Source organism: Pistacia vera, unplaced genomic scaffold (assembly GCF_008641045.1).
Source record: "Pistacia vera cultivar Batoury unplaced genomic scaffold, PisVer_v2 Contig249, whole genome shotgun sequence".
NCBI classification, from domain to species: Eukaryota; Viridiplantae; Streptophyta; class Magnoliopsida; order Sapindales; family Anacardiaceae; genus Pistacia; species Pistacia vera.
In genome coordinates this window covers 724710-738122 of record NW_022196056.1, presented here as the reverse complement: position 1 = coordinate 738122, position 13413 = coordinate 724710, and the positions used below count along the sequence as shown (strand labels likewise).

General features: G+C 37.8%; 1 protein-coding gene across 1 annotated transcript; it reads right to left on the bottom strand.

The window, feature by feature from the left end:
- Positions 1 to 218: 218 nt before the first annotated feature.
- On the bottom strand, positions 219 to 1491 carry LOC116132138 (membrane-associated progesterone-binding protein 4-like). The gene is made up of 3 exons (XM_031417800.1): positions 1433 to 1491; positions 698 to 872; positions 219 to 511 (listed from the first exon to the last, which is right to left on the bottom strand). The coding sequence occupies exons 1-3, from the start codon at positions 1489 to 1491 to the stop codon at positions 344 to 346; spliced, it is 402 nt and encodes a 133-aa protein (XP_031273660.1). The 3' UTR covers positions 219 to 343.
- Positions 1492 to 13413: the final 11922 nt, after the last annotated feature.

The window sequence follows — 13413 nt, the reverse complement described above, 5'->3', positions numbered from 1 at the left end:
ACATGTTTAAATACAAGGAAAATAATACAGTTACCGACGGTAGTGCACCGAATTCATGCATCGAATGACGTTACAAAATCCTAACCGTTGATTAATTTTAGTTGATTAATTTTAACTTAATATTAATCAACGGTCAGGATTTTGACACGTTATTCGGTGCATAAATTCAGTGTATTACTACGGTGACTATAGCATTACTCTAAATACAAAACTATCGATGAGCATGGAAGATAAATATTCTATCACTTCTGTCAATTTCCTCTCTCCCAATTTTCTGATATATGTATATAATCATCTGGGAAAGTTAAGATCTAGAGTACAAGAATCCTACCTGTGTCTTAATTTAAACTCGGCACGTCTTGGCAAGATAATCACATCCTTCGTAGACTTCCAGTCCTGGCTGATCCAGCTGATCTACTTCAAAACAAGCACATCGCTTACTCATCTTTCCTGTCAAAGCAATTTCTATAGGTCTCTGAACTAACCTCGGGACGCCGCTTTCACACCAGACCTGGCAAAATCAAACAGACAATTTCATTCAATTGACATTACAATTCCAATTTAAATGGTCAGGAATAGCTTCGCTATAGAATATAGATCATGCCAAGATGGAGACTAAAGAGTACAGGAGCTTTCTACAAATAAAAAATTGTGAAAACTGCAACTCAATGATGCTCCAAGTTCTTTTAAATTATACCTCTCCACCCTCGTCCTGACTCCATCTTGAATTGCAACCTGGTTGTTTGGCTTCTTCAGCCTTCTGTTTCTCCAAAAGTTGAGCACCTCTCTTAGCCTTAGCTTCAGCTCCTTTCAAATATTTTGTGGGATTTCCTTGACTATCATAGTAACGACCTACCAGCTTACCAGCAAATCTGACAACAGGAGTAAGGCTTGACTAAATACCAAAGACTGTTCATGTTCATGTTCATGTTCATGTTCATCGACATTTTAAATTTTGTAATTCTTTTTAAATTGTTCGCTTATAGCCGCTAGCAAAACAGAAAATATAGTATCCTGATTCATGTGCATCTAATGATTTTGATGACTATAACTTGAAATTTTGGACATCATTTAATAACCATCCATCTAATCCAATTCAATAGTTGGGAAAGGGAAGTTAAAAAGAAGCTATTGATGCTAACTAAGTAACTCTTTCAACCATTAGATTAAATTAGATTAATGGTCTCAAATTTTAAATCAAAAGATTAAGTAACAATATTCTGACATGTTAATAATCTATATTGGAGGTTGGTTTGACCCTTCTATTATATGTTCTAATTTATGGGCTTGACTCCTAAGTATGTTATCTGTTTTGGTGCGCATGAGAAGATCTATTAGACTTAAATGTTAAAGTTGAAGCCCTACTTGATAGCTTAAGTTTTTGGATAAAATGATTATTTTACAATTCTGAAAAATTCCAAATTTTTCTGACTGCGAATTAGCAACAAGTATCATTTCCCCATGCAGACTAGTAACTGTTAGACCCCCCATACGTAAGGTCTATGAGTTCAGGGGCAGGGGAAGGAAGAAGGGCAAGAGTACAATAAGCAAGGGTCCAGTAGAAGATGCTGACGTGGGTAAGGAGGGAGATTAGGTAGAGTAATTCTGTTATGGAAAGGGACACGTACAGGGGGAGTTTGTTATTGAAAAGGACACCTGGCTGACAGTTTGTTAAAGAATGGTCTATTTAAGAAGAGGAAAGTTAGGAGGGAGGTATCTGGAAAATACTAATCATTGGCTGGTTCTGGAGGTCCCCAGCTCCTCGAATTGCTGGGAATTTGTGATCTTTCTTTCTTTGTAGTGGTGCTGTTTTATTTTCTATCTGAGCTTCCATTAATATAAACTTTCTTTTTCTTCTTTTGTGCAAATCCTGTGTTGTGTGCTGTGTGTGCATTGTCGTGGTTCTCTTTTGCAGGGAGTTCCATCAAATTGGTATCAGAGCTGTGTTACCATCAGATTTAGCACTGGGGAATGGTAAAATCAAAAATGGATAATAGGATGGATAATATGGAAAAAGAGATGAAATCAGTTCAAGAAGATATGAGTTCAATCAAAACTGATGTGGGGAGTCTTAAGGAGTACTTTACCGAGATGAGAGAGTTATTGAGGTTGAGAGAGGAGAAGGAGGAGAAACGTGACCAGGAAAAAGAGAAGCACCAGTCATCTTCCGGAAATGCAGATTCAGGAGATGGTGGGGAGCATGGACAAGACACAGTAGGGGATAGTGGGAAAGGGGAAAGGAAATCCAGGAAGCTGGAGCTTCCAATTTTCAGTGGGGAGGACCCCTTTGGATGGACTTTTCGCGCCGACCGATACTTTGCTATCAACAAATATGGACCATCGGAGATGGTGGAGGCCGCGGCTGTTTGCATGGAGGGCAGGGCACTTAATTGGTACCAGTGGGTAGAAGGACGAGATCCTTTCAAGACCTGGGAAGAGCTCAAGGCGGCTCTAATCGCAAGATTCAGACCATCGTTTCAAGGGTCTGCACACGAGGCTTTAGTGGCACTGAAACAAAGCTCCACCGTGACTGAATATAGGGAAGATTTCGAAGCCCTTACAGCTCCGTTGAAGGATTTGGGAGAAGAATTGTTAATGGGGGTCTTCATAAATGGGCTTAGGGAAGACATTAGAGCTGAGTTGAGAGTGTTAGGGCCTAATTCACTTCAAGAGGTCATTGAACAGGCCCACAGGGTGGAAGAAAAAAATTGGGTGATGGACAAGTGGAGGCCCAAAACATTTAGGGCCCAAGGCACTAGGGAAACTTATTCAAGGGTATCCAACAGCCCAGACCCAACTCGTCAGACATGGTGGCCCAACCCAACCAAGCTGGTTTCTCAATCGGACTCAACCCGACCCGTCTGGTGGCCCAACGCGACAAAACCCACTGAAACAACCCAGATCGCGTCATCCCGCGATTCACGAGCACCCGATAGACGCGAAAGAGCACCAGAACTAGGCACGACGAGTTTCCGAGCAGGATCGAGTGGCGGTTTCCGGCGGCTGACTGAGGCTGAGCTCCAGAGTAAACGTGAAAAGGGCCTCTGCTTTAAATGTGACGAAAAATTCGGTCCGAATCACCGCTGTCGAAGTAAGTCCCTGCAGATTCTTTTAGCCTTGGAAGATGACAGTGATGAAAAGGCCGAAAAACCACTGGAGAACGATGATTTTCCTAGCCCAGAGGGTGACGATGTCGCGCTGTCTATGAACTCGATAGTGGGCCTCACGTCAGATCATACCTTGAAGGTCAAAGGACAGATTGGTAAGAGTGAGGTGGTGGTGCTGGTTGATAGTAGGGCATCCCACAACTTTATTTCACAGGATCTGGTTGAGAGGTTGGGGCTTACAGTGGAAAAAGGGAAGCGATTTGGGGTGATGATTGGGAATGGAGTAACAGTTAAAGGGGAAGGGGTGTGCCGACAGATTCAGCTGAACGTGCAAGGGGTACAGATTAAACAGGATTTCTTTCCCTTCCAATTGGGGGGGGCCGATGTGATTTTGGGGATCACGTGGCTGAGTTCCTTAGGGGACGTGTGCGCCAATTGGAAGAAATTGACTATGAGATTTGAATTGGAAGGGGTTAGGGTCAGTTTGCAAGGGGACCCATCTCTGGTTAAGTCCAGGGTATCCTTGAAATCAATGCTACGCTCCATCAACAGTTCAGGAGGAGGGATTCTGGTAGAGTGTTGTACAATCGAAGAAACGTCAAGCCACATAGACGAAGACATCAACCCGCAAGTTCAGGCCCTTTTGGATGAATATCGGCATCTCTTCGACCAGCCCTCTAAACTTCCTCCACACCGTTCCCAGGACCATGCCATAAACCTTAAGGAAGGAGCCCAAACACCCAACCTTAGACCATATAGGTACCCATATTTCCAAAAAAATGAAATTGAGAAGTTAGTTGAGGAAATGTTGGCAGCCCGTATCATCCAACCAAGCACCAGTCCGTTTGCCAGCCCGGTATTGTTAGTCAAAAAAAAAGATGGGAGCTGGAGGTTTTGTGTGGATTATAGGGCCCTCAATGAGATAACAGTTCCCGACAAGTTTCCCATTCCGACCATCGAGGAACTGTTGGACGAACTGGCCGGTGCAACAATCTTCTCTAAACTGGATCTCCAATCCGGATACCATCAAATTAGGATCAAGGACGAAGACATCCCCAAAACAGCCTTCCGAACGCATGAAGGCCATTACGAGTTCTTGGTAATGCCCTTCGGGTTGACCAACGCTCCCTCAACATTTCAGTCACTTATGAACAACATTTTCAGACAGGTTCTGCGTAAGTTTGTATTGGTTTTCTTTGACGATATCCTGATATACAGTAGTAACTTGGAGACTCACCTTCAACACCTTCGACAAGTTCTTCAAATCTTGGGTGACAATGGTCTGGTGGTAAATTGGAAAAAATGCTCATTTGGACAGCCTAGACTGGAATACCTGGGGCACCTAATTTCAGCACAAGGGGTGGAAGCCGACCCACAAAAAATAGCAGCCATGGTTTCCTGGCCTGCACCCACCAATGTTAAAAGTCTCCGCGGCTTCTTGGGTTTAACGGGATATTATCGCAGGTTTGTTAAAGGATATGGCAGCATAGCCCAACCCCTCACACGACTCTTGAAGAAAAATGGTTTTAATTGGGATCAAGAAGCTCAGCAGGCTTTTCACGCCTTAAAGAAAGCTATGACCTCAGTTCCAGTGTTGGCAGCCCCAGATTTCAGCCTTCCATTCGAGATCCAGACGGATGCTTCAGGCCAAGGTATGGGAGCTGTTCTGGTACAACATAAGCGACCCATAGCCTACCTAAGTAAAGCATTCTCCCCTCAAGCTAAACAAAAATCAGTTTATGAAAGAGAACTTATGGCGGTGGTTTTCGCTGTGCACAAATGGAGTCCGTATCTATTGGGCAGGAAGTTTATCATCCGAACAGACCAGCGAAGCCTTCAATTCCTCAAGGATCAGCGGATTAAAACACCGGAACAGCAGAAATGGTTGTCCAAGTTAATGGGGTATTCCTTTGACATTCATTATTTACCCGGCGCCACAAATAAGGTAGCGGATGCACTATCTAGGCGAGACAAGAACCAAGAATTATCGTCCTTATCAAAAATTCAGTTTTTGGAGTATGAGGACTTAGCCAACGAAGCCCACCAGGACCCCAAGCTGCGGCAGTTGATTCAAGCCTTGGTTTTGGACTCTAACAGCCGACCAAATTATAAACTCCACCATGGGTGTCTCATGTACAAAGACAGGTTAGTATTACCTAGAGGTTCTCGTTTTGTTCAGAAGCTACTGACTGAATTTCATTCCAGTCCATCAGGAGGCCATTCGGGGTTTTTCCGAACATACAAAAGGGTGTCCAATGTGGTCTACTGGGCAGGTATGAAGACAGATGTCCAGGACTTCGTCAAAAAATGCACCATCTGCCAAGTTAATAAACATTCAGCCTTGAAACCCGCAGGGCTACTTCAACCACTTCCGATTCCAGCTCAGGCATTTGATGATTTGATAATGGATTTCATAGGAGGCCTCCCAAGAACGAAAGGGTTTGACACCATATTGGTTGTAGTGGACCGTCTGACTAAATACAGCCATTTCATACTGCTGTCACATCCTTACATAGCCAAAGAGGTAGCCTTAGTCTTCATCAAGGAAATAGTTAAGCTTCATGGGTTCCCTCTAACCATCATCTCAGACAGGGACAGATTGTTTATGAGTCAATTTTGGCAGGAAATTTTCAAAATCTCAGGTACAACTCTGAAATTCAGTTCGGCTTACCATCCCCAAACGTATGGCCAAAGCGAAGTGGTGAACTGGTGTCTGGAGACTTACCTCCGCTGTTTCTGCAGCTCACAGCCCCGTCAATGGCCCAATTGGTTATCATGGGCTGAGTTTTGGTACAATACGACTTATCATCGCTCTACTAAGATGACACCCTTTAAAGCACTATACGGTCGAGACCCTCCGACTCTCCTTAAATTCTCCGATTACCCATCTGCGGTCGAGGAAGTAAACCAGCAGATCAAAGAACGCAATGCCCTTCTTCAAGACCTTAAACATAACCTGGAAGTCGCACAAGCTCATATGAAAAACCAAGCTGACAGCCACCGAAGAGACATCCAGTTTTCCCCAGGAGATTTTGTTTATCTCAAGCTTCAGCCATACAAATTTAAATCTCTAGCCACTCGATTGAATGAAAAATTGAGCCCCCGGTTCTATGGACCCTTCCAAGTGATCGAAAAGATTGGACAGGTGGCATACAAGTTAGAGTTACCCACATCAGCACGTATTCATCCCGTTTTTCACGTATCCCAATTGAAGCTCTGCCTCCATAGTTCAGTCCCTGTACAGCCCCTACCATCTGGTCTCACAGAAGACCTGGAACTTCAGGTTCAACCCGAGGCTGTGTTGGATGTACAGAAGCTGTTAGGTGGCTCCACTGAGGTACTCATCAAATGGAAAGACCTGCCTACTTTTGACGCCACATGGGAATCTTTTGAGGTTATCAATACTCAGTTTCCTCAATTCCACCTTGGGGACAAGGTGGCACTTCAAGGGAGGGGTATTGTTAGACCCCCCATACGTAAGGTCTATGAGTCCAGGGGCAAGGGAAGGAAGAAGGGCAAGAGTACAATAAGCAAGGGTCCAGTAGAAGATGTTGACGTGGGTAAGGAGGGAGATTAGGTAAAGTAATTCTGTTGTGGAAAGGGACACGTACAGGGGGGAGTTTGTTATTGAAAAGGACACCTGGCTGACAGTTTGTTAAAGAATGGTCTATTTAAGAAGAGGAAAGTCAGGAGGGAGGTATCTGGAAAATATTAATCATTGGCTGGTTTTGGAGGTCCCCAGCTCCTCGAATTGCTGGGAGTTTGTGATCTTTCTTTCTTTGTAGTGGTGCTGTTTTATTTGCTATCTGAGCTTACATTAATATAAACTGTTTCTTTTCTTCATTGTGCAAATCCTGTGTTGTGTGCTGTGTGTGCATTGCTGTGGTTCTGTTACAGAGAGTTCCATCAGACATCAAACTAATAACTGAACCTACTTACTCAAGCCATTCTTGCTGCAAGGTAAACAAATTTTAAAATCGGGATAATAAAATAAAGTAGAAGTAGACACCGATGTTTTACACTAGAATTTAATTAAGAGATCATCTATGTAACGCTATGTTAAAAAAAAAAAATCCATCTCTTTCAGACATTTTATCAAACGACTCTGCAACATCACTTAACATGATCAATCAGAAATTTCAAACATAAAATTGAAACTTCAGTTAAAAAATAATTATCAAAGTCAATATTACCAAACGAAATCTTCAACTCTAAGACACAAATATTCTTCAGTTATACAAAGCATTCACCCTTAAAATATAATTTAAAAGTCGAGCAAAAGGATTTTGATTACCTACCGCTTTTGATGGTGCGTGCTAACATCAGTGCCGCTGCTGCTGGAAAAGAAATGAAAATTGTTTGTAAATTGGTTGCTTGTTTTCATCTCACAACTCAATCTATCTCCACTCATGTATCTAAATTGCTTGTTACGAAATAATTATAATTATTTATTATAAATTTGTTTTTATAATCTTTTGCTACAGTAATTTCAATGTAATTAATTAATTATATTTTTATGACACTTAATAAATCCAAGTTAAATATAAAAATTATTTGTCAAAAGTTAATTCAATAGCAACACGTAAAAACCCTAATACCAAAAAAATCGAATTTGTTTCATACAGATTTATTATTCTTAAATTATAAACTAATAACATAATAATATTACTGATGGTCATATATATATATATATATAGAGGGAGAGAGAGAGAGAGAGAGAGAGAGAGAGAGTTGTGATGCGAAAGTAAAATAAATTAATACATGTAAAAACCCTCTACCATATTCGTAAACATCTAATAGATAGTAGAATTAAGGTCATTATTCCACAAATATTGTTCATCGATCTTCTTTGTTCATGGTACTTTGTTTAATTTTAGTGTGCTTGAATCTCTTTGAGAAAAGATCTTCAAATTGGGACATTGACTTACAATTCCTTGTTCTAAGAATGAAAATTCGATTGCATAATTGGCCGACCTGAAGCTTGTGAGGCTTGTTAACCAATGAAGCTCCAGAATTTTCAATTGGCTAAAAACAATCTCTTTCCTACTTCCCTACCTCTTTTGCTATTATCTCTGTCATTGACTTGCATTCTCTTATGCTGATTGATGTGAGATGGACAAGAGTTTTTGCTACTAAATATGTCAATATCTTTGTAAATCCATTACAACAGTGTACTTCCAAATTCTTAAGATATTTTAGAGAAATTGCTAAGGATAGCATCAAATATGTCAAATGGTGACATCTCTATACTCTCGAAGTTTGAAGATTTTGGACAAATGTTTCCACTTGGGAATCTTGTTTCCTTGTATATCCTTTATATATGAGAATACTTCTTGGAAAGTACAATCATTTAGACCAAGAGTTTCCAGATAGTATGACCTTTGAAGGAAATCACACCCAAATGCAATTGAATTGTCATCTAAGTTAAATACCCAAAGAGATTTAAGCTTCCAAAAGTGCCTAGCTGAAATATGATCAAGGCATATGGAGGTAATGTTAGTGGTGCCTAAACCTAATCCTAATCCTTGGCAACAACTTCCTCGAACCCACAAGAGTATATCCTAAACTCTTTAAGTTGTAAAAGACCAGTAGCTATGGAAACCGAAACAATTTTAAGAAGTGATGTGCTCCCCTTATTGCTCATATATAGATGTTGCTCACTTGCTAGTAGCGCAGGGGAAAATTTATGATGAGGATCTATCAGTTTGTCATTGCTTGTAAACCTATTCCTAAGAAGTGTCTTTTCCATACAGGTTTGCAGTGCTAAATGCATCCAAGTTATGAGGTGGACTTTGAGACTATGTTCTTCATTCAGCAAGAGAAATTAGTGTTGCCGAGGTCAGTTTGTTTTGATTTTGTTTAATCTTTATACTAGCTAGCTGTTAAAACAATGAAAAATACTTTGGATTCTACAAACAAAGAGGGCTGGAAGTACACATGAACATGAGATGGCTTATGACTGTTAAATTAATTGTTTGTCTCATCTAATATTGTGGTTGTGCTTAAGTAGGCTGATGTAGTCTTTGATTGTATGAATAGTATATAAGCTGAATGATTTGCATTTGAACTACTGTTTATACCTGTACAAGTGACATAAGCTGCTCTGTTTCTCCTCTTATTTCTCCCCTGTTTCATGCAAAATTTTGTTGATAGACTTCTAATTTTACCGATCAAGAGCTATGGTTGTTGAAGGGTTTTCTGGCTATGATGGTTGTTTTCATGCATTTTCCACAACTCAAAGTGATGGCACTCCATTTATAAATCTAGTAGCGAACAAGCACCCAATAAAACATCCAGAAAATTGGATAGAGTAGCAATTCAGATAAATACTGAAAAACAGAAATTACCTTAAAGTGAATTGTAAATTAATCAATCAAATTTAGAGTTTTTATTCATTGACATACTGAAGAAACATTAATAGACAAATTAATTAATGTTCAATCTATATCGGCTCCAGTGAGTAGACCCTCTACAGAGTTGAATGAGTTAGTGAGTTGACCTGATCGGCCAATGACTATTGCCTCTTGCATCACTTCTAATCTCATTCATATTTCATAGTCTTCATATTACATAGTTTGTTATCTTAAAAGAATTGGAGTACTATACCTGTAATTTACTTCTTTTATTTATTATAAATATGGAATCCCTATGCTTCTTCAACTCATATTAACATATGACCTTATTTTATGCATAGTCTCGCTCCAAAGAGAAAAAAAGGGAATGAATTTAGCTTAGTTTTGTGTATGAAGTAGGAACCGTTCATAATTCAAGTCATTTTCACATGGCAATTGATAATCGTCATTAAAATGTGACCTTATAATTAAACAAAGTCATTGGAAATATACCTGCAATATAAGGAAGAATTGTTGAATGAAGATTCAGAAGATAATCACTCCAAAAATATTATAAACACAGTTTGCTAAAAACAGGGGAGGAAACAGAGGAATACCATAAACCAATTTGCATCTAATTTGATCAATTCTAGCACAATCCTCTAAGTCTACCTCAGCACTTAGATTCCATTTCAAAGCAAAACTGCAAACCTGTGAAAAAAACAGATGAGCATAAAGTACATTAGAATTATAATTAATCAGAGGAATGAAAGATGGAGAGTTTTGAATTGAATGTCTAATTGGATGATAAGAATACGGCATTTGCAAGAGACCCACTTGTAAAAGTAATAAAAAAATTACCTGAACTTCTCCTTGTGCCCCAAGTTGAACTCCAAATCCAGCAGTACCAAAATCTTCTACCTTATCTTCAATGCCATTCTCTTTAGCAAAATGAAATACATCAGCAACCATTCATAAAATTAGTTCTCAGTGAATTACCCAATGCACTATCCCAATCCCAACCTTAACCCTAACCCGCATCCCAATTCCCAACTCCACTGTTCTTTAACTCTTTCTCCCGACGACAGCGGCAATGACAGCTTTGAAAGGTAGAGTCGACGGCAATGAAAGCTTTGAAAGGTAGCGTCGACCTAAAACTTGAAGCTGTCTTGGCCTCGTGCTTAAGGTTGTTTTCTCCTCAATTGAGGTTGTCGCTTCCCTAACTTAGGTCACCGCCTCTTAGATTGATTCACCTAGGTCACCTTGGACTCGCACTTGAGGCCACCTTGGCCTTTAGAGGTGGTGTCGTCGTTTTATTTATGTATGAGAATGCGTTAGATGCAGGTAAGGAGCTTGTGTTTGTGCGATGGCTAGGTGAGTTGATAGGGAAGGTGGGGATGGGAGTGAAAGTTGCGGGTTTACGAAAGTTGCTAGGAAAGGTGAGGATAAAAATTTACGAAAATTTTAGTTAAGGGTTTGACTTGAATTAAGTTAAGTTTTATCTCAGTAAAAATACTAGATGACATTTTACCCTTTAAAAGCTAACAGAAGTCTATCCAAGTTGGCATTTGGCGGTCTGAGAAATGTATTTTCAAATAATTTTAGGGGGAGTTTGATTAAAATGGCAATATTTGTCATTTAGGAATAATTTCCAATAATGTTTGGGAGGTTACTGATTTTTGCCCAATTTAGTAGTCACTATTTATAATTTTGGATAATGTTAACCATATTGAATTATAAAATGTTGAAATGGAGCAAATAAATTAATTTATATGACTAAATATTTTATATCTCTCAGGAAAATTTTATTACTATTATATATCGTCAATAATAATAAAAAAATAATATTTGTATAATTAACAAGAAATTATTATTATATATAATGTCAATAAATATCTATATTAATTGAAAGAATTATTTTATTTTCGATGTAAAAACTTAATAACTTTAAAAAAAAAAAAAAAAATTCGACTTTTCATTTCGATAATTCTTTATTATCTTAGTTTATTTCTTACTTGAGTTAAATTTTTATTTCTATTAAACATATATAATAGTGTTTCTTTAATACATAGAATTTTAAGTGTGAAAAATAAAAATGAATTATTTTTGTTTAAATAATAAATTTATTAAAAATTAAAGTTTTTCTATTTATGATTCTAAATACTTAAAAGAGATATTAAAATATATTGAAATGTTATAAAGGAAAGCATAAAGGGTAAAATACTAAGTTCTAAAATAAGTTAAATTATAAAAGAAAATTTATATGATTAATAAAATAGATAAAACGTATTTTTTTTATAATAAATTATTGTCAATAATTGAATATAATGAGTGTATGATTATGCAACAGTGTTCCAAAGCACTTTTTTTTTTTTTTTTTGTATTGAATCATGAGTTTAAAGTAAAATTACTTTTTCCCCTTCATGGAAGATTTCTACGCATCTAGCTGAAGAGTTTCATAAACATTTGTTCTGAAATTAAGTTCTTTATCCTGCATTACTTCATGGAGATCTAAAAGCTCTTTTGTAGTTAGGATGGTGTTTAGTTTGAAAAAACCATCTAGCTGTAGCTTTTTTTACCTTAAAAAAATAATTTGATCGTAAGGGTTTATAAAATATATCTACTTTTATGATGTTGCAAACGATAAATAGGGTTTATGGTTTCTACAAAATTCAAACGATGTTGCAAACGATATATAGCGTTTTTTAAGAGTTTCTAGAAAATTCAATGAAATTTACACAAATGATTTATTAGTTAAATTAGAGAGGAAAAAAATATAATTAAATTAAATAGATTTGCTCCTAGAATTCTAGGATGTTTACAAATGTTAAACATCCAATTTTGATCAATTTCGGTAATTTTCATTAGATCTCCATTTTGAGAATCCAATTGAATTGAATTGGTATTCAAAACCAATCCAATCCAATTATGTCTTTCAATTTATAAATTTTAGTCTATTTTATTAATTATTATTATTTTCTTAAATTTGATATGATTGAATCGGATTGGATTTTAATTTTTTCTAAACTGACGAACACCTCTATTTAAAAACAATTTAAGTGATGCTTAAATAATACTCCCTCCATTTTCTTTTAATTGACGTTTTAGGTGTGGACACAAGTTTTAATAAAAAAAAAAAATTCTCTCTCCCACCATTTTTTTCCCTGATTTTGCAGGTGGGAGAGACTTTGATAGTGGGAAACATTCCCGCCTATTTAAATAACATTTTTAACAATTTTGTCTTATTCATTTGTTTCTCCCACCAACTTCATCTGTTTCTTTTCTTTTAAGCTGCTCCAGTTCTTTAATTTTTTTCGTCCGTCACTCGTTTCTGTTCTCTTTGATTATGTTCGGTCAGTCACCATGGCTGTAACTCATTCAAGGACTTTCCTTTCCCATCATCTGTATCGTCACTCTCTTCTCAACTCGCTCAAGAAACTTTAGCTTTTGTTAACACTCGTGTGGACTGGAAGGAAACCCCAAAAGCTCACAAGTTCAAGGCTGATCTTCTAGGGCTCAAGAAAGAGGAAGTGAAGGTGGAGATTGAAGACGAAAGGGTGCTTCAGATAAGTGGAGAGAGGAACATATAGAAGGAAGACAAGAAAAAGAGAGAAAAGATGGAAGCAGAGACAGATTAGAGAAAGAAGAGGTGGTGATGGAAAATAAGGAAGAGATGAGAAAAGGGGAAGAGATAAGATAAAGATAAAAATTAAAGAGGACAGAGGCAAAAAGTAAAGAAATGACAAGATGGAATGGAAAGAGAGAGGTATGATAAAAAGTGGAGAAGGCATGATGAAAGGTGCAGACAAGACAAAGGGATAACGACTTTAATTTTGAAAATTTTAGAAAGTCTTAAAATGACAATTAAAAGAAAACGGAGGGAGTATCATTATTTGTCTAAATATAGAGTGAAACTACCCACTAATAGTAGACTAAAGAAGCTTCATTTCTTAAGATATCTTATTTAAAAGTTT